At 39.3% G+C, this 22642-nt stretch overlaps 2 protein-coding genes across 2 annotated transcripts; both read right to left on the minus strand.

The window, feature by feature from the left end:
• Positions 1-6109: 6109 nt before the first annotated feature.
• On the minus strand, positions 6110-15020 carry hnf4g (hepatocyte nuclear factor 4, gamma). Its single transcript, XM_079361379.1, has 11 exons — positions 14832-15020; positions 13243-13408; positions 12895-12989; positions 12153-12259; positions 11866-12015; positions 11373-11460; positions 10892-11044; positions 9533-9582; positions 9169-9355; positions 7405-7524; positions 6110-7265 (listed from the first exon to the last, which is right to left on the minus strand). Exons 1-11 carry the CDS (start codon positions 14959-14961, stop codon positions 7144-7146), a joined length of 1368 nt encoding a protein of 455 aa, XP_079217505.1. The 5' UTR covers positions 14962-15020; the 3' UTR covers positions 6110-7143.
• Positions 15021-20260: 5240 nt separating this feature from the next.
• gpr141 (G protein-coupled receptor 141) lies at positions 20261-21936 on the minus strand (the record flags this gene model as incomplete). The annotated part of the gene is made up of 2 exons (XM_079361605.1): positions 21789-21936; positions 20261-21182 (listed from the first exon to the last, which is right to left on the minus strand). The coding sequence occupies exon 2, from the start codon at positions 21179-21181 to the stop codon at positions 20261-20263; it is 921 nt and encodes a 306-aa protein (XP_079217731.1). The 5' UTR covers position 21182; positions 21789-21936.
• Positions 21937-22642: the final 706 nt, after the last annotated feature.

Here is a 22642-nt window from a genome sequence, read left to right on the forward strand (position 1 = left end):
CATACACATTCATGTTAACACACATTTGCATTTGCAAACGCAAACACAAAGGCTCAAGCATCCATTCTGCAGCGCTTAAAGTCGTCCAGAAGCCTGTCTGTGTGAGGAAAATGTATGCAGCCCAAATCAAAGTGATGTTGCACATAGTAATCTTTCTCTATTAAGGATGTCACTTTTTGCAATCTTTTCGCAATTGCGCCCTAATACCCTTTACCACTCCACTGCTGGGTTCGGCGAGCCCCCGCGAGCACGCATACACACATACGCTCACAGTTTCATCACACACATCCACGGTGTATAGGTATCCGCTGAAGGAGCCAGTCATGTGTGTCTTTCAGATAGGAGTTGAGAAAGCCCTTGATTAGGACAGGAAGCCATGTGTGTAAAATTCTCACTTTTTACCACCGACCGTCTCTCTGTGTATGTTGAGGGTTGTGTGTATCGTGTGTGTGTGTCAGTGTGTTGCACACACATCTATAGAGATCATAATTAACTGACATAAAGGTAAATAGTAATATAAAATTAATTACACGCTTACAGTGAGTTTCTTTGTACCTTTTAAAGTGAGCTCAGTTCTAATTTGGAGGTAAAATAATTATATCCGGAGCTGTTTTGGAAATGAAACGCCTCGCCTGAGCTGCAAAAAGGCAAATTATTTACACTTGGTTTGTTTCTGATGATACAATTTCAAAATGGAGACCCAACAGTGTTGTGAACTGTAGATAAAAGGGGCTATTGTCTAATTCTACTGATCTTCTTCAGGTGAGTTAAGATCTTTTTTTCCCTCCTGTTTTATGATTAAACCTCATTTACTCAGAAAGGCCCTGATTCGCACTGATAGTCACACAGATATCCATAAGCATGCTAATATGTGATATGCATTTTAAATCCAGCCCAAGATACACAATGTACCTATATAATCTGTCTGGTAATTTTAAGTTTTTTATTGTTTCCTCAGCTCTTTTGAAAATGAATCTGCTTTTTGTTCTTCCGTTTTGGTCTTTTTCAGTGAGCAGTTTCCCCTCGATTTCCCATGTCTCTTGGAAAAGCCTGATAGAACAGTCTTGAATATATTGCATTCATTTGTTGAGTTTTACAACTGCATGGAGGAAACAGTGAAGAGAGAAAAAAGAGGAAGGAAATCTTTCCAGTTTAAAAAAAAAAGAAGGTCACCAATTACTAAAGACATAACATGTCTTGTAAATGCTTTTTCACATTATGGACTATAATGTGACTCACTAGAGGAATTCTTATATTGAATTAGATCTGATCCTCAGGGTTCTGTCATTGGCCCACTTCTGTTCATCATCTATCTACATCCAGTTCTGGTCCAAAAGGCATTCATGTGAGTTGAATCTATTGGTCAGATGGTCAGGACATTATTGCATAGACTTTCTTGCTTTTCAGAGAATTATTCGTCTGGACTTAAATGAATATCTGTCTTTTTCTTCAATGCAACCATGAGGGCAAAAAATAGTTGAAACTAAAATTAAATGCAGTAAATGACAAATGCAATCATGAGGGTGACACTAATTTTAATGAAAGGGCCTGTAAGGGACTTTTAGTGTATGTCATATCTCTTTGTGTATTTTATCCTGAACATACTGTATGTACTGTAGTACTTTAAAAAAAAAATCCCATCCTGCATTCTTTCAACAGTGACATGTATCAGTTGAGAGTCTTTGCCAAAGAAACACTTAAAAAAGGTTGTGTCAGCACTGTGCTGTTACCCACTTCTTCTAAAACCAACCCAACAGGAGCAGTTTGATGCATTTGCACTAACGAAACAGAAATAATCCATCTTTAAACTATTGGCCACGTTGTATTTTGAATATTAAAGGGAGACATTTTAGTCTGTTTCATATTCACCTCAAACTCCTCACAGGAGCCTAAAGCACAATCCTGACAACTTCTTTTTCCACTTTATCCGGTGCAATCACCATGTCCAAATTTACCTTTGAATACCTTTACGACGACAGACAAATAAGCCTCAGCAATGAAATGCTAAAAAGCAAATGTTATAATGCTAGAAAAAATCTAATGAGATGGTAAACCAACAATTTCCTTTGCCTGGCGGCCTCACAAAACTCAAGGTCACATGTTAGACCCCCTGTATTAGCCAGTGTATCCAATCCTATCCAATCCTGTTAAAGTATTGAGAGTGCTGCTCTGTGCTCTTAAGCAGGAGGTCCCTTTGAATGTAAAGGCTGTCATTTAACCCGAACAGCAAAGCTTTTAAAATAACTTTAAAATACACCTTTAACCACAAAATCAGCTTGTTTGGATAGAATGAGGGGCACATTGGTGCATGAGTATAGTAAACACATTTTCAAAGAGAGGAGTTCAGCCACACTTTATTCTGATACCATGCTGTTTATTGTATAAATAGGGGAAGTACTCATGCCCCCTTACTACTGTTTGATATTACCTCTTATGGCGCAAACCATGGCCCACCTACACGCTACAATTTGCAATACATTTAGTGTTATTGACCAAGGTCTATGGCCACCCTGTAATTTAAGATACCAAGCACAGATTTTACTGCACTTCACTGCGGGGTTCCTAATATTCTTTGGATTGAAGGTGGTTCTGTTTACCCGTGAAGACATTAGAGGGGTAAAAAGGTAAGCGTTTCCTCAATGCAGATGGAGTTATTTGAAATCATGGCTCTTGTATTTAGTCCTCTCTCTTCTCTCTCCTCCTCTTCTCTCTCGCCCCCTTCTTTCTCAATTGTGTCCCTCGCCTCTGGCAAATGGGAGTCATTTGTTTGTGTGAACTTCCCATAACCCGCAGCGCGTGAGACACTTATCATTCAGAGTAGGGCTGCGTCGTCCTGAGTCGTAATACCTCTCTTCTTCTCTTCCTCTTCCTCTTCTTCTTCTACGTGTTTTCCTTCCTTACCAGTCCCATGTCTGTTCCAGCTGATTGTCGTCATAGTTCATCATAAATTAGCCTCCATCTTCCCTCATTCTTTCACCCCCTGCTCCCCCATCTTCTGTCACTCTCTCTCTCTCTCTCTCTCTCTCTCTCTCTCTCTCTCTCTCTCTCTCTCTCTCTCTCTCTCTCTCTCTCTCTCCAATCTCATTCCTAACGTAATCTTGGGGTACAGAGGACCGTTTTCATTACTGCACTACTCATCTTATCACCCACCCTGTCATCTCCTCTGTCTCCTGTCTTCTTTATATTCCTTTATTCTAACAAGTCTGCATCTCAGAAGCCATCAGGGGTCCACCCTTTTTTCATTTCCCTAATGTACGCCCCAAACACACACACACACACACACACCCTACCCTGGCCCTAACCCCTATTTTCATTGCCCTAACCTGTTCCCCATCATCATTATGTAGAGGGCAGCCCGGCTCCCTGCCATTGTGTAAATCACTGTGTGCGTTTGGAGTGCAGTATGCTTTTTTTGTTGTTGTTAAATTTAACTGTGCGCGTGTGTGCGTGTTATCTCTGCAGGCAAAATGAACAGTGGCAAGACAAAATAGATAACCTAAACAACGAGGGAGAGAATGAAAGAGGAAGAAATGACGATCCAAAAAAAAATAAAGATGGAGACACAGAGAGGAAAGAAGTGATTTTAAGGAGGGAGAGCTGTCATTGAAGGCCGAGGTGCGCCCTAACCCTCTTGCTAGCTTGCTTTAATCCCTCATTTATGTGAACTCAGCTTTGGAAATGAAGCTGTCACTGTATTTTCCTTGCCTTTACCCATGCTGGGGTATAATCAGAAGCCACACATGCATGCAACACACACACACACACGCAGAGTCACAGGACACAGAAAATCACTCAGGAGAGGTTTTAAATTCATTCCAGAGTTGGAGGAAGAGATTCGTACTGCCTCACCTTGTCTCCTGGAGGAGGAATCTTCGGATATGTTGGAGACAGAAGGGAATTATGGGTAAATTCACTGGTGAGGAATGATAGTCCGCAATCTCCGGCTGTAATCTGGGATCGCTGACACATGCCATTCATTTCAGACTGTACCAATATCCCCCTGCATGCTGCAGAGCACATACCTGGGTCGCTTCGCTATGATTCATTCTTATTTTTGTGACACAAGCGAGTTCAAATTGTTGTTTACAGCTTCAATTAAAAGTGCAAAAGCAATACATCCACCTTTGTTATGACCCTAATGCGACATCTTTCATAGGAGCGATGGAAAGAAAAACTAAATGTAAAATTGAATAGAAATGTCACATCTGTATGTGAGGTTCTACAATTTGAAAAACAATATGCACCACCTTGAATTCTGCAACCAAGTCATTAATTCAGTGATGCTCGTTACCATAGACTACATTCAAAAAATTATTATTATTTAATATTTAGATGTAATTTTTCTTCATTTGTCATTATTTTGACATAGAATGACAGGGGAAGGGCAAAGAACATTGATGACAGCTATTAAAGGGCAATTTGTGTATTGTGAAATCCCAGACTTGTACTGCCATCTAGTGGCTATAAGAGAAAAGGTTTGATTGGAGTGTGTAGTGGTTAGACGGCTGGTATGGATCATTTATTTTGGCTACAAATTATTATGATGAGCAAAAAACTAAATCTTCAAAACCAGGTTAAATTTTGAAGGTTATATATATTTTTTTATAAATATGAACTTTTAGGGGAAAAAAATCAAAAAGAAGATGAACCCCTACCCTGATGGCTCATTCAAATAAGTACACCTGTTTATGTAGGTGAGTTGAACCTTTATTTCTTGAAAAGGATCCTTTAATAAATTTATTTTTGGTTTCCCCAAAAACAAAAAATAATGTGCAATTAAACATTTAAAGGCAAGAAAAATCCTCCTCCCATCCATCTGTATTTCCTCCATCATCTTTCCCTTCATCCCTCTATTTCTCCACCTCATCATCCTCCTCAGGTGCAGCGAGCGTCACACTGCTGTGTAATAGGGTGCTGTCAGTGTGGGCAGCGGAGAGCAGAGTGGTGCGTCTCAGATGAGATATGTGACTGGCATGCTAACACACAGTTTTATCTGAAGAAAAAAAAAAAAAAAGAAAAGAAAGAGACCGGGGCCCCCACATCTCCTCACTATAGGCCTTTGATTAAAGCTCTCTGGGTACACACATGTGCACTCACCTTCCTAAAAAAGAACCCCCGCACACTCACACACAGAAGTGCACACGCATGCACCTGCACACACTATAAATAAATTGCAGGTAGGAGCCTACACACACACACAAATACAGAATATATGCATACACACATCCTACCATAGTGGGTGGTGTTGTTTTGACCTGAGTCAGGTAGCTTGTCCATTATGGAGTTGATAGGAGGATTTGGCCATGTTGATTCTAGACAGCATCATCTCCTCTGCCATAAATAACCTGAGTGTTTTCTCTGACTCACACAATAATAAATAGAAAATAAGAGCTCTCAGCTTTATCCCTATGTCTCTTCCTCTGCACCAAAAGCTATCACACATAGATAAACCCAAAGAAATGATTGTATGGGGGCGTAAACGAAACAAGACATTTAAAAGTACAGTTGTCCTCGGTATAGCTCAGTTTCAGCTTAAATTATTGTTTAACACTCTCATTTGGCTTTGGGCTCGTGTGTTTTCTCAGATGGACATGAGGGAAACTGGTTAGATTTTAGATGAGCAGCATCGTCTGGCCTTGCAGTCTCAATAGTTTGCCAATAAAGCTTTGGATACAAACTGCACACCCCTGACCAATGTAACTGTGCGGGAGCATGATGACTTCCATAAAGGAAGTAATGCACAAACCACACAGTGTATTCTTGCACGTGGGGATCCATATTGAAATAAGTTCAGCCAATTTATCACCATTTGTCTGTCGATATTGTTTTCTCTACAGGGTAACATATGAAAAAATGACAATTTACTTTCTTCCTCTTTTTATTTTTACAATTTCAAATGATGTGATTTGTTGTAACTGTAGCAATACATTAATTTTGATCTGTTTTTTTTTCTTTAAACAAACGTATGTAATGTATCATTCTTCATTTATACAAAATATACTACAAGCGCGCAGTTTGCATTCCCCATTGTAGTTAATTTCTTAACCACAAGAGGGTGCTGCTGCAACATCCAGAAAACATAATAAATTCCAAACGAACCAATCCGATGTAATCAAAATCAAGTTTTAATCAGTACAAACAAGGTGAAATAAGACTTTTACACAGTATCAAAATAAACAAATAATATAAAAAATACATTTGATTCTGGAAACGTAATAAAGTAAAACAACGGAAAGAAAGAAGATCCCAACATTTTTTTTTTACTCTATACAGTCGTATACAAAATCCATTTCTCTACACCAAGTCTGTACAAAGTATTTATATAAATGAGATCATTATCACTATCATGTGGATCTTGGCATCAAACTTATTGACAGCATGAAAGTGCTGCTGAGTTGATGTTTATTTAAATATATGTGTGCCTTAGTGCACATTCTATTCACAACATTTTATTCAAAGAAAATCAGTTAGCATTTATGAGGTTAACATTTCTCCTTTTGTTCCCTTCATAATGTGTGGTTGAGTGAAAATTAAAATCAACAAACCTCTGAAGTTTTAAAGATTACAGCAACTGATCTGAGACCAGAGTAGTGGTCACACTTTATAAATAAAACAAGTATCCATTTTTAATTTGATGGCAAGCTGCAATTTGTTGATGGGAAGCTCCTGTATAGTGTCCTGTCATTTATTGTAAGATATTTTGTATATATTTACACATTATCAGAATTTTCTGTTAAGGATTGATTGTAAACCAAAGTTCAAAGATTGCAGGCATTTTCTACACGTCAAGATTCTGAACACTGCAACACGTTTTGCATGGTATTACCTTTAAAACTAACAAGTATTATGTTTTATATGTTAAGTGCAATCATGCTCCAAAGTATGCACTGTTTTGAAAGGGTTGTTAAACAATGCAGTGTGTGGTAGTTCAGACAACAGGAACATGTACAACATTTCCTATTGAACCCTGGTGTGGTTCTCATTGGCTCACTCAATTAAAAGTGACATATTAAAGTTTGAAAGTGCTGCACACAGCAGCTGTGCGGTTATTGCAACACCAGGGTAAAGAATAACCACAGACAAAGAACAGAGACAAGGAAACTGATCCCATGTCAGTCTGTATGGTGCAGTACAAGGAGAATTTCAGGGGTCTGTCGGAGCGGAGGGCGAGGGGCTGGATGAAGGACAGAGAGGCTGGGGAAAATGTTTGTACTTTTCTTGGGTGGGATCCTGAGGGGGTGATGGGATGGGAGTTTCTGGAGAGGCTGTGGAAGGAAACACAGAAACTTATTTTTGCTGATTTGAATTTTCCATGAAAATAATATGCTACAGTGTGTGTGTGCCTGCTGAGTTAATGCAGTTTCTGTGGTTGCATGCAGGTACTGTGCAATGTGTGGCTCTTACCATTGAGTGGAGTGTGAGTGACTGGCATGGTGCTGATGACTAGCGTGTGTCCAGTCAGAGGGTCCTGGGCCAGCTGGGTGTGTGCTGGGTGGTGCAGGTGTGCTGGATCTGACGTCAGGCCTGAACATTTTACAAGCAAGGGATTTTTTTTTAAGTTTACAGCATTATTTGCTGCATGTCTGTTACAAACCCAAAACTCAGTTGTTCGTGTGTACAATTCAACACCATAAAAAGTGTTTCTGAAAATCTTCAACCTGTGAAGAGACTTCAAAATGTTGTGTTTTGCGTAACTTGAAATGCAGTTCCTGGGTTTACGAAAGTCCAAAACACACAAACCTACGTTATTTTTTTTTAAACGTAGTCCTCAGTGAGATTGGTGAGAGAATCAACTCCCTGCTGTCAGGTGTGTGTGTGTGTGTGTGTGTGTGACTGATGAGCTTTGATTGAGCTCAGGTGTGGGGAGTTTACATATACTCTGAGTCTCCAGCGCTCTGTGCTGTCTCATTATCTCACCTTCAGAAGTAGTGAGAGGTTCTCTTTGGGCTTTCTCTAGTTGTGTGTGTGTACAGTAAAAAACACAAAAAAACTTCCTGTGTATTTTTTGTTTCATTGCCAATCAAAGAATAACATAGGGTGCTGGGTAGTTTTGTTGCTACTCCATCCGTTTCTTTTAACCTTTAAGGACTCCCTGGCAGCCTTTTCCTTTTTCTTGGTCTCCTGGACAATTTAGCGTGAAGTCTGCTGCATGCCAGCAGTGTTCATTTAGTTTATTATTGTGTTGCATTTAGTTTAGAAAGCTTGTTTTGGGTTTTCTCCTCTCTCCAATCTATCGCTTGCCATTTTTAAGCTTGCTTTGAGACACCCCTTGGTCCACATCTGCATCACAATCCTCCCCTTCTCCTGAGATGTCACGTTTTATTATTTGTTCTTGTACAGCACTTTCCTCTCACAGTAAATATATACATTTACATCAAACATTTTTCGTAATATAAATGTACCCGAAAATCTATATTATGTGAAGTAAACGCATTTGTTTGTAAATTTAGGAAAATGATACTTACTTAGGTAGTCTTTGTGACTTAGTTTGGTTTGTCCTTCGTCAACTTTAAACAAGTATATGAGTGTTTGCATTTGCGCATTCATAATACTAAATATAAAATCATCTTCACACTATTTTAAAAGCGTTTTTTTTTTCGTGGTTTTTTTTTCTTTCTGGATGCTGGAAAACACACACAGTTCTTTCTGTATGCTGTCTTCTAAGTCAGGTTGTCATAGTCTCGAGTTGTTTTTAGCTTATGTTGCGGAAAATGGAAGACATTTTTGGAGATGACACGGAGCTTTATTTCTTGTGCTTGTGCTATCTGTCATGGCCCTGCTTGGAATATGTTTGATGGGTTCTCCCTTTAAATGCTAGCTTCCTTTCTTTAAAAAAAACAAAAAAAAAAACACATTTAGGTTTGTTTGCAGGTGTCAGCTAGCTGCATCTTAAAGAGAAAGTTGTCTATTTTAGCTTTGCATATAATATGTGTTGTTTATTCAAAGTTGTACAACCTTCCAGCAAAAAATCCACAACTTCTAACTCGAGGCATTTCTTCTTGGAAAACTTTGCAGAGTAAGCGTACTTTTTGTTTTTAACACTTCTTCACATTTACGGTTCAGCACATTTAACAGGAAGGAGCTCGACTGGGGCGTTGGGTTCTGCTGAAGGTCACTTTTCTACCTTTCCTGAAGGTTTAAAAGCTCGAGCATGTACGCAAGTCTCACCTCCCAGCAGCATCTCATGCAGCAGGTTGTCTATCTTTGCCAGGCCGCACAGCTTAATGAACTGGAGCTGTTCGATCATCTGCCAGGTGATGCTCTGCAGGGTGGGCAGGAGGAGTAACAGCTCTCCGAAACGACCCCTGGAGTCGTACTGCCGGTCATTTATGTAGTCTTCTAGACTCATCTGGACCTGACAACACACACACACACACACAAAGGGCCAAAGCTCCATCAGTGTGAGCAAACTGCTAACAAAATGCAAAATGCAAAAAGAAAAAAACAGGTTGTGCCGGATACAATTAAACTTTAGAAGTTGTTTACAGAACTACAGCTCTGCAAAAATCTACAAGAGTCAGACGCTCCCTACCTGCAGACGCATGGCTTTTATCTTTGATGGGTCCCGCAAAGACTTTGCATCTGGGGAAGAAAAGCATGGAAGTGAAGTGAGAGATGCATTTCAAAGGTGCAGAGTAGAAGGAGCAAGGAGTTTAAGGACAGGAAGATGACGTGAAAGAACAGATCAGGGATGGAATTGAGGATATGAGAGGAATTGATGAAATGATTATGGACAAACTGGGGCACACGGGTGAAATGAAGGGATTTAGTGAGGAGAAGTGAAAAAGGGGGAACAGGTGACATCAGATGAGGGCAGGGACAGTGTGGTCACACTCGGCCATGGAGCTATTTAAAAGAAGGAGATTGAGAAGGGATTGCTATCTATGGAAAGAGTGGGATTTTGGCTGAAATTGTGAGGGATATTTTTGGAGGTATAGCTGAAGGCGCTTTATTTGATATTTTCAATCTTTTACAGTTTTAAATAATCTCCAGCATTTTGATTCTTAATTCATCATCTACCTGCTTTTTTCTGGATTTGATATTTGTACACTATTAATATTCATCTTTAATTACTTTTCCTTTATTTTTGAAATAGTGATAAAAAATAAATGAACTTATTTGTCCTGCGTACAGACTGCTTAGCATAGGCGGACATAGCCTTTTTGTTTAGATATGAAGCCAATGTGAAAGTGCATTCTTTCTCCGACCATTAGAGGGCGTGTGTTTGAAACCAGATGAGAAAATCACCATACTTTTGTTTATCTTATGTAAAAACTCAAAAAACATTTTCCTATTGAGTTTATTGTCTCAAATACTAGTGTTTTTGAGCCTCCCTAACAACCGCTAATGCTTGTTTTATTAACTGTGGTCCCATTTCAAATAAAACAGCAGAGCATGCCTCAGGGTGTGGCTACATGTTATTGCTTAACTACCCCAGCAACCTATCAACTAGGACTGAGGCATACAGTATTGGTGAGTATCCACCCTGTTGTCCAATAAGATTTAATTTGGGGGAAACAAGATGGGGAGCACCAAACATGTCAAATTCATGGGTCCAAAGAGGGCTTTACAGATCAAAGGGTGACATAACGGGATGTAGGTTGACCTCTTTATGCAGCCTGTTTGTTCCACAATACCCAAACCCATTTAAACACACGGTAAGTTATCATGAAAGACTATCCCCAACAGTTTACATGACCGTTGGCAGTATTACTCTAGTTCTCCAAAGAAAAAGTTACCTCGATTTATATTAAATGTTAGAGGTTATAGTTCCCAATAAAAATGCCAAAGGGTAAAGAGAGAACATCAGAACTTCACAATACATCATCTTATACAGTAAGTATTGTACATAGTGGCCTAAAGTACTCAAAACTCTTTTTTTAATTTTTACCTGGATCAAAGAAGACAATGGCCTTGAGTGCTGCATACTCATTCTCATCTATCTGAATATCCTGGAAAGGCTGCACCAGCTCATCCAGCACTCTGTTGGCTACTCGAGAGATCTCTGGTTCAGGATTGTTCTTTTGGATCAAACAGCCATTACCTGCAGACACAGAGTGTTGGTCAGTGGTTGTGTTGAAGGGCATTGCTTGGATATTCGTTAGAATTCTTGTTTGCTTTTGTGGATGGAAAAAAAAAGCAACCATAATTCCCTTCTGTGGTTCATGTGTAGATAATGCTTTCCGACAGTATGATGTTGAGTAATGGCATTTACAATTACAAGAGACACTTTAGAAGTCACAAAGAGGCACAACCCTTTAGTCAATCATTCTCAGCTAACACAACATTTGATCAGCCTTCACACTTCAGTGCTGAACCACTTGGTTGCACCACATACAAATAAGAAAGGTGTTCTATTGGTCAGTTCTTACCTAAAAGCAGGAAGTCCTTGAATGGCATTGACCTTTTGGCAACCCCGAGTAAAAGGTGTTCACCTGCGTGTGCCCTAAGCAAGCTAACCTGTAGACAAACGCACATGACACACAATGTAAAACTGCTCCATTCTTTTGCACTTACAAACATCACACCTAACAGTACTTTGAACGTTTCTTCAGGCAACGAGAGTCTCTGCCAGCTTTCAGTCTGATTTTGCCAATTTAAAAGAACATCTCCTCAATGAAATTATAGCTCTACATATGTGCTTGTGTGCATTGAGATTAGGTATCACAAACTCCAAGTCCTTTCATCTTTGTTAGATTGCCAAGCACAGTCACACCCCATAAACACAGAAAGCATTTCTAAATGGTTTTAAACAAAAGTGGGAGGTGTTGGTTTTTACCGAGGTACTTAAAATACAAAAGGTTTGAAGAGTGTGCAGCAAACCCACTGTTACAGATAACTCGTCATGCATTGCAGTCCCATTACCTGGTCATCTAATGGCAGATCACCGAAGGCAGGAATGTATTTGGCCCATTCCACCAACACTAATAACTGTTGTCTCATAGAATCACAAACATCCCCGACAGTGGCGGATTTCTGCTCTGACACATCAGCTATTCCAACTGGAGTAGTTATCTAGAAAGAGAAAGGAAATCAAAGTTTCCTGGGTCAAAATCTGTACATGTCCATGGACATCGGCTTATATGCAACCAAAATATCAGCTAAAAGAAGAAGAAAAAAAAACACAAGGATTTCTGTGCTGAACGTGTCACCTGCTGGGAGAGCGATTCAGCTTGAGCCAAAATCGTGATAGTTGGCAGATCTTGGGAGTCAGGAATACTTCTTCTGGAGCTGATCCGGTCTCTCTCATTTTGTACAGCTGAAATATAACACACCGTATAAAATGTTACTGATGTGAAGTTTGATAAAAAAGGAAAAAACACAACTTCTTATTAACTTTGAGTACAAATGATAACCAACTTCAAAAAACAGGAAAATTAGAAGTTACCGCATATAATTAGGTCTCTATGAAGTGTTGGGAAAAAGTAATTCTAAATAATGACGACAAACCCTTTGACAGTTAAGTTTTAGAAAAAATAGTCACAGAGGCTGCCATCAGCAAGTCGAGTCAAACGTTAACCAGTAACAATCCAGAACAACATGTTTGAATAACACATGATTATGTGTCATAAAGCACTGCGCCAAGGTTATACCTCTCATAAATACACCCTCCCTCTCTCCCTCTCCCTCTCCCTCTCTCTCTCTCTCTTTCGAAGTAATCATTTATTTTATGGCCAGTATCAACCATCCTGAAACAGGCTTCAGACTCTCATAACAACCACAATACAAACAACTTCTGAAACTACTCCATGGAAAAAAAATAGGTGTTGGTACTGCAGATAACTCCAAATAGTTGAGAAAGGAAGAAGAAAAGGAAAAGAGTTCATGAAGTACAGTAACTCCATGCTCTCCACTTCCTCTCTTGTGCAGAGGCCGGTGTGAAGTTTCCTCTACCTTCTTTTTTCATGCCAGCCCTGAAGCATTTGTTGAGTCTGCAGAATCGACACTGGTTCCTCTTATCTTTGTCCACGATGCACTGTCGGTTGAACCTGCACATGCACAATGCACATACAAGAATAGAGGTAACTTTACAGAGCGGAACATGATGGCAAAATGTACAACAACTCATGATGTTAAGTGACATCCTTTGACATGATGAATGAGCTGAAACGAAAGTGACAAATGACTTAGGAGTTGTATTTGCATATGCACATAAACATGCATCAGGAATAGGCACTGGCAACATTTGAAGTGTTCTGTGCTGTTTAAGTGTTTATGTCTGCTCATGGTCTGTTTTCGTACCTGCAGGTGTAAACATGATTCTTTCGTATGGAGCGTCTGAAGAAGCCTTTACAGCCATCGCAGCTGGAGGCTCCGTAGTGTTTTCCTGTGGCTTTGTCTCCACATATGGCACAGTTACTGCTCACCCCGTCCGGACCGGTGAGGCTCTGCTCTGTCGGCATGCTATCTGTAACACACAACAACAGACACAGTTAAATACACCTGCAGTGAAACATAGACAAGGCAAGCATGGCAACTTTATCTAAATGACATATTTTAAACATTGGATCAAGCCAAAGGGTGAGAAACAATATTCAAATTAGCAATAACACCACAACCCTATAATGTTACTGCACAATGTGATTTTCCTGAAGCTGTTATGTGTAGATTTGACTGGGATTAAATCATCTTTCTACCCTTTTAAAATGTTTTCTGCAGGTAGTTGTTTCGAGTTTGTATGACCGCATATGAATGTGTTTGGTATTAAATTTTATAGCACAAAATGAAAAAGAACCACTGGCAGTCAAATGGCAAAGGTGTTTTAGTATTTTATTATTACAGTATTGTAACATTAATGAATATTAAAAATCATATACAACTTTTAAAAGAAATGTTTTATAGTCATCTCATCATCAACTTTATCATCATCACCATGATTGTTACTGTAATCAGCTGCAATATTATCCTCCCCATAATCCAAACCAGAATCATTACTGCCTGTATATTTAATGTACAATGAAAGACAAGAAGGCAATGGTCATAATGTGTGCATCAAGACTGACACGTTCACACACACACACACACACACACACACACACACACACAAACACACACACACACACACACACACACACACACACACACACACACACACACACACACACACACACACACACACACACACAAAAATACACACAGTCCCACACCAGGCAGTACCAAGGCGATAGTCAATGTTCGACTTGCTGTGTGTCCCACAAGATGAGCTGACATCAGTGTGACACTGAGATGCGTGCTTGGTCTTCAATAAAACATCTTTATGACACATACCTGCGATTCTTGCCTAAACAGTTTTTATCAACACTCTGATTCCAGGCTTTTATACCACGACCCATCCCTTGTCTCTCCTTCTATCCAGGTGCATGATGAGTGAAAAAAATCACTGAAATGAACACCACCATGATCAATTCTTTAAAGACAACTGAATGCACAGACTAAAAAAAAACCTTTTCCTTTTATAGGTTTTTTTATCACTTAAAATGTACAATTCAAGTCTTTAAAATAGGCTCACTTTTTCTCCCAGCGCCCCCTTAAAAAGTACAAATGTATTAAGAAGCTACAGAGTTATGGTTAAAAGTATTTCTAATGTGACCATATTCAAATATTTGTATGTATCCATTTCAACTGAAGGTATGTGAGAGAGCTGCTCATCAGTGTATGTATAAATGGATCAGTGCTCATAATGATGAAGAACATGGTGTTAACAGAACATGGTGTTAACAGAAATGATAAATAGATATTTGATATTTTAAGGTTAACTTGAGATTTGTGTGAGCATCTTCTTTTTGAGTCTCTATGTGTTCATGTCTATGTAGGTGGCTACAAACACTTACCTCCTCCTCCATAGAACACCTCTGCATTCTCAAAGCCCAGCATGCTGTATGTGGGATCCAGGCCTTCACAATAGTTGGCAACTTCCATATCGAGCAGAGATTTACTCTGAGAAGCAGGGGGATACTTCATTCCTGTGTCCCTTCTCTTCTTTTCTCCTCTGACTGCACTCTTTAGTCCTTCTTTTAGTCTCCCTTTTGCTTCATGTAATTTTACAAACATGACAAGGGAGATCCCTTTCATAAAAGATCTATAATCCCATCTGATTGGGCTAAGAAAAGGAGAGAGGCGGAGCTGAGGTAAAGACTTCTCACCTTATTGCACATGACTTATCTGTCCTTCTCTTGTACTTATCAGGGATGGAGATAAAGTGGTGAAGGAAACATTTTAATTGTACCTCTCTTTCTCTTAAAAGTCAGATTTTGGTGACAGTTTACACCTGAAGCACATGTTAGTGAACTGTTTTTGTTTGTCGGTCTGCAATGGCTTGGTTTAAAAGGCACAAACACGTACATATGTCAGTGTGTGTGTGTGTGTGTGTGTGTGTGTGTGTGCGTGTGCGTGTGTGTGTCCGTCCCTGGCTTTCTAATCTAATCAATAGGGGAGTAATAGCACCACCACCTCAGCAGATATAATCTATAAAGACACAAAGTGAAGTGGAAAACACAGATAACTTCCATTAACTCTTCCACAAACACGCTCCTTTACATCTCGCTATTGATAGAACTAAGCTATTAAAACCTTAAATTCACACAACATATTTAAGAAACTTTTTTGTCCTGATGGACCGATGAACCTTGAAATCCCACATGCATCAAAGAAACTATCAGAAGACCGTAACTCAATGGGTTTCATGAGGAGTGCACACATCCATATACATTTATTCTATGTAAGTAGCTGGTCTGGGGTCGAATTCAGTCTAGTTCCAGTGAATTTGCATGACTGAAACTTGTTAAACAGTTGTCAGTGAGCTGCCTCTTATTTCAAAAAGGAATGCTGTAAACACTCAGATTTACCCCCATAAACCATTTAAAATGTCCCCACCCTCCCAGTTTACATGAGGAATTTTATTACACTAAATCTTATTCTGTGGCCTTAAGGTAATCAGCTCGGGCTATTGTGTTAGAAAGAGCTGTACATGATAAGAGGCAAAGTTATAGTAGAGGTGTTGCCCTGCATCAATAATGATTGAGCCAGTCAGAAAAGCACCAGGACATGAGCGAGCATGGTTGAGCTACAGTACTCCAGAATGCATGTGATCAAGAATTAATAGCTTGAGATAAGGAGAATTAAGAGCGATTGGTAACAGACATATGAGCTCCGAGGAGGGGAGGTATGAATACAGAGGGGAAGTGTCTGAGACAATAGCACGAGTGAGAGAGAAGTGATAAGGATTACATTTAACTAAGCTCTATGGTCAGGTGACCTGACTCATCACGTTTACATGAAGTGAAAAAGGAGTGGGTTTTTTTTAAATCACATTAACAAATGTCATCAATGCAGGATAATGGTGCTGGATTTAAAATAATCACGCCATTACAATCATTAAGCTAGATCTGCTTTAAACCCAAGGGGGCCATATTCATAAACATTCTGGAAATCCTCTCAGAGACAGAAACCTTTATCTTAGTAATGAGGCGTGGTTGACCTAGTTGACACATTTCTTAAGAAGCTGTGATTGGAGGATCCAAAGAAAATGAGAAAAAAATGCTCTCGATAATGGACATACATGAACAGCAAAATCTATTGGGCCCAATCATAGAATGTTAGTCAGACATTGTGTAATTATGAACTCTATGAATTATGAATTGTTATAAGTACTTTCTTTCTGAATTGTTTTTGGACAGTGGATAGAATTGAAAATCAGGGAGAGAGAGAGTGGGGAATGACATGCGGGAAAGGAGCCACAGGTTGGATTCTCTGAAGAAGCTATCATAAAATCATACCGTTTTTATTTGAAGTTAAATTACAGATAACAACCAGTTTTCATTGAAAGTGGAATTTCTCTAGCCTCACCCTCATGCAGCCCTTAAGGAATTCAAGTCTTAGGAGTATTAAAGGAGTTCTTGGATCTCTGATGGTTTCAAAATTCTATATATAAAACCCTCCTATTAATTTATTTGAATCAAGATACATATTGCAAATGCTTATGCTGAGCCGCGTTTTTAGAAGGATGTTGAGCATATTCACAAACTACTATTTCAATGAGTCTTTCTTAATGCAAACCTGCATTCCAGTAAGATGAACAAGATAAGATAGGGGTTCATCTACCTTTTCATTTTCAGAAAAATAATCCAAAATAAATGAACTACACATTCATGGAAATGCTTGGATTAAAAGAAAAATCTATTATGGCTTCTTCGGTTAAAAACAAGCAGGACATAACTTGGAGACATTGTGTCCAACCCAGCAACAAAAAGCTCTCTGGAGCCATAAAACATGTAGCTAAGAGGCTGTATTTGTGTGAACCGGCCATAACACGTCTTCTCTGTCTAGATGAGAGGTTTTAATAGTCGCAGATGATGATCAGCCAGCCAACTGACTCTAGTAAAACGCTACTTCCTGGTACCCGGGCAATAGGAAAGAAAACATGGATCAGTAGAGAATTGTACCACATACATTCTCTTGTGGAGGATTAGCTTTTATTTTGACAAAGTGAACAACATTGTTTAATTTTTTTTTTAAACTTTGACATGTTGGTAATAATAATTATAATAATAATAATACTACATTTTATTTGTAGCGCACCTTACATTTAAAAGAAAATCTCAAGGTGCTACAAGTAGGCCTACCATAAAACCGATTCTGATATTTGATTTGTTGAAAAGATAACTCAGGAGCTTTAAACTGATCCTTTTTTGTCTTTTTTATCAGTTGTAAAACTGACTGACGTGCCTCTAAAAAAAGGCATCAGTGTTTGCTATAATGTGATTTTTTTTTAATGCCACTGCTTGGTGTAAGGTTACAGATAATGCTATTGATAGCATTTTTCAAAGGGTTTTCTTTTTTTTTCGATCGCCATTGGAAAGATTCTCAACGAATGACACGTTCGAGTCGAAGGGTGCAGCAGCAGATTGTTTAGTAAAAGGAAAAAACACTACTTAAGTATGTCGAGGACATGACAAGAATATAAATGAGGCACTACTTTGTCCACAGGGGTCGCCAAAAGCAACAAACTTAAAGATCTGCATAGTAACTTTAGCAATTTAAAACGACAAAAAAGCCGGGCAGAATTTCTAGCATCTTCCAGAAACCCTGAATGTCACATTTTTATCATTGTCAACACGTTATGAAACACAATGTCAGCAACATTCAACCTTTTAGGTGTAAACCTTTTTTTCGCGTGGGTTGTGGCAATTGAATTAAATCCAATATTAACAGTCAGTCAACAGTATGCACAATCTAAACCTAAAGACACAACAGCTACAATTACAAACTCAATTCAAAAATCTACAACCTTTATTAATAGTCTTGACAAAATATAACTTGTTTGTGTATATTCATTATAATAATGCTGAAGTTGTTGTTAACCACTATAATGTCTAATCACAGCAAATGTCATTGAATCTTTTGTGGCTACAGCATACAGTATACAATTAGCTAAAGACTGTAAGTGTTTACAGATGACGTCGCTGTACAGATGAAATGGGTTATCACATGATCTTTACAGTGTAGCATGTGTGAAATGTGAGTCTATCTTATCTGTTCCCACAGAACGCTGTCTGCAGACAATGAGGTGAGAGCACTATCTAAAAAAATAACTGGATGAAATGTGACAGAAAATCCATTAGTTCCAGCAAACCACAAACTGAATGTATTCTTATTTGAGCGTATCAGCTCTGGGTACAGGACACACATTGTCGCGGCAGTTGAAGATATTACGAACAGGGATTATAAAAATAGGAGACCATGTGATTCAGCTGCTAACATGCTAACTTCCTTATGAAACTGCTGAATTTAAGCAGCATTTGTAAGAAGCTCCCCTTCTTACAAAAACAAGCAGCAACATACCTTTAATCTCAGTGAATGTCAACATGTTGCATTTCAGAGACAATAGGAGTCTGACTTACCCCTGTTCCTATTTTTCTCTTGAATGTGCATTTATCCAGAGGTAGCGTTGTACTCCAGGTGGGAGCAGTCCGTCAGTGTGACATTAGTCTAAGTGACACTAAGAATGGGACAATAGTAAAGAGTTAGCACACATTAAAAGGGAAGGTTGGAGAGCTGAGCAGCATATAATTCATGGAGCGACACATTGGATGGCGCCACCATAGCCTTGTCATTAGATCGATTTACTAAACAAACTCAAAGTAGGGTGGGGATGTTAAACAGTAACCCAGTGCCATAAAAACCAAAAGGAAAAGGATCACCAGGTGTGTTTGTGTGTGTTAGTCAGCCAGGGCCTCTAACAGCACCTCCAAGGGCAAGAGGTAAGAGATCCAAGGGGTCTTAGGTAATGTTTCACAAAATAATGGTGAAAAAGTAATGATTTGAGAAACTTTTATTTTCTTTTCAGTTGTGCAGCTGACCCCTGAAATACTGAAGTGTTAGCAAATACAGTGACACATTTATTCGTCATTTCCAAAAGTCTTTTGACATGAAGTTACATTTGGGATGAAAAATGATTACGTCGAATGACCAATGCTGTAAGCTAACGTTACACATTTTAAGATTGAAGCATGTGTAGTACACACAGCAGACCACCAGATGGCAAGAGATCATTCATTTTGAGTCAAGTCATGTGGAGTTCTCCTTTGGTCACATTAATAAAACCAAGACTTGGAGAGAAGCTTTGTTCTTCCTGGTTGGAGGGAAAACATGGTGCAACCGCCAAAAACCTTTCCATCATGAGAAACATGCTGCAAATTCAAAAAACACAAAAATAAAGGTCCAGCACAAATGCAACAGAAGAAGAGGGCTGTAAATGAAATGCACTTGAGAAAGACAAGACTATTTTAGGAACAGGAACCACCCTACAAACACAAATTATAAACACGCACGCACGCACGCAAAAGGGAACAAATACAAAAGACAAACCCTGCGTTATCATCACACTGTTCAGTTATCATTTCGTTGTCTCTCAATCAGTAGGTCGAGGGTTCGATCCCCGAGCAACATGTCCAATGTGTCTATGGGCAAGACGCTTAACCCCCCCCCCCCCCACCAGCCAAGGAGCGTCTGCCTGTGTAAACACCTAATTTCCCTTCGGGGATCAATAAAGTAAACTTTTTTTTTTTTTCTTTTTGCGTTATGCGTCTAACATTTGCAGAATGTTGTTGTTATATTTCTTGTTTGACTGTTCTCAATATTAGTCTTTTTTCCGAAACAACCTTTTTTTTTCTTTTTGGAAATCTTGCATTTGCCTTTTTTTCTCCTCTTGGCCTCCCTTATAGCCAAAAAGGATCTTAAATCCCCCCCCCCCCCCCCCTTTTCAAACCTCCCTCCACAGGAAGCACATGTAACAGTTCCTCCTTCCCAAGAAGGTGAGCATGTCCAAACAGTTAAAAGTGGTCAGACTCAGAAACACCTCATTGGCACTCTGCATATTATGAATGTTCTCTAAGTAATGCAGCCGGAACATGTGGTAAGGGACGAAGCAGACCATCATAACAAGGGCGAAGCACATGCTCTTCACCTGGGCTCCAAACTCCTGCTGAGAGGTGCATCCGTTGTGATGTTTCCGATATAAAACCCTGATGACGTTGGCTTGGAGGACTGTCAGCAAGGTTGCGACCACTATGATCAATGTGCTTATGATGTAGTTGATCACTTTGGCGCCAGATGTGATGTTTTCCCCAAACTTGAAGCAACGTGTTGAATTGGTTTGGTTGTCATAATTGCCGTAGGAATATGTAATAATGAAAGGGACTGAGACAAGCACCACGATCCACACCCCTGCGCTGATCAGCAGTGCTTGAATCCTCTGTAAGGACGCGTCCACCTCTGCTTTGTGGTAGAATGACTTCAGGCGCAAAATGAGGATGATCACATAGATAAAAAAGGACATGTACATGTGGATGTGGATCATGCTGCTGATCACTTTACAGCACCCATCACCCAGTTCCCAGCAACCAGTGGCGTAGTAGTAAATCCTGAAAGGAACTGTGACAAGGAAGATGAAGTGGGAGAAGATGAGGTTGAGAACGGCGATGGAGGTGATGGATGTGGTGCTGGACTTCATGAAGTGCACCATCAGGGTCAGGCTGACGCTGCCGCTGAGCAGAACCACAGAGTAGATCGACAGGAGGACAATGTTGTACTCTTCAGTGTCAGACGACTTTAAGGTTGTGTTTGAGGAGCATGTGGTCATTGAAAGGCTGGTGGATGTGGTTTGCGTTTCTGTGGAAGGCATCCTAAATAGAAAAAGAAAAAAATAGGTGCTTATTACATTCAAGAGAGAGAAACAAGAAGTAATCTACAATTGACAATTCAAGATAGTAATGAAGCTTTTTTTTGTTTTTAATCACAGAGCTTTTTAGAGTTAACCAAATGTAAAGGTCTAAGAATAGAGGTTTACACGTGCTGTACAGATTTACAGATCATTGAGGCAAATTTTTAATTTCAGAGTGTTGGCTGAAAATCAACTTGACTTGACCATTACAAAACAGAAGCAACCGAAATAACAAAGAGAATATAAAACACATGTTCTGCTCACACACAGTCAATTATGTTTAACCCACAGATTTACTTCCTCATTTCTGTTTACATATTACAGATGAAGACACTGAACAGAGTAAAAAATGTCAGACTTACATGCTGCTCTTCAAATAATAAGTTATAAGCACATGATTGTCATCAGTTCAGCAGGAACTGGAATCAAACTAAATGAAAATAATCCTGGAAGTTTTCAAACAAGGATAGTGCTCACAGTTTAATTATTACTTAAAGCACAAACTCCAGTGGAGGTGGAACTATAATGACGACGTTGAAACCATGACTTCAATAGTAATGTGACTCACCTGAAAGCTGTGTGAAGAACAGGCTGTCGAGTGCTCTTGCATGTGAAAATGAAGCATTACATAGTATTCGTGCCCTCTACATTACACCAGATATTCACCAGCAGATCTTTTTAAAGTCTTGAAGCCCTACAGAAAGTGTGTGTCTTTGTTTCTGCATGAATTCAACTGAGCATATACGGTGTGTGTGTGTGTGTGTGTGTGTGTGTGTGTGTGTGTGTGTGTGTGTGTGTGTGTGGGCCAACCCTCTGTAGAAGGTGATGAAAATTAACTTGAACCAATGAACCAATGACCATTGTTTCATGTTGTGGGTGTACTCAGTGTGTGTGTACTCAGTGTGTGTGTGTGTGTGTGTGTGTGTGTTTATTTGCTTTGTCAGAAAGAAACAAGAGGTGATTGCGTGTACATGGTAGCACAACCACAGAGCTGGCTGCTTCCTCCTTTTGGTCTCCCCTCTTCTCATGCAAGAGTTTTTGTTTTTTTTTCTTTTTGCAATATTTAACACACAAACTATTAGAATAATGAAGCTACATTTCACATAGAGGGAATGCATCATTCAACATTAGAGTTAATTCTGTGCATGACTTGAAGTTTACCCCATGCCTTGATTCTATCTTTATTATCAAAGGAAACACCATTAAGTTCAGTCTGCTTGTGGTTGAGGAAAAAGAACAAGTGAGAAAGCAGTTAACTATTGAAATAGACAGGACGCCTTGTTTGCGAACTCTGTCAACACAGCATCAGTTTACCAAGAAAGAAAGAAGAAAAAAGGAAGATTCTATCAATGCAGAGTCATTGCCAACACCTGCTTTTCAGACGGAAATCGAGCAAGCAAAAGGGTCAGAGATGTAACTTCT

Source organism: Symphodus melops, assembly GCF_947650265.1.
Source record: "Symphodus melops genome assembly, chromosome: 14".
NCBI classification, from domain to species: domain Eukaryota; kingdom Metazoa; phylum Chordata; class Actinopteri; order Labriformes; family Labridae; genus Symphodus; species Symphodus melops.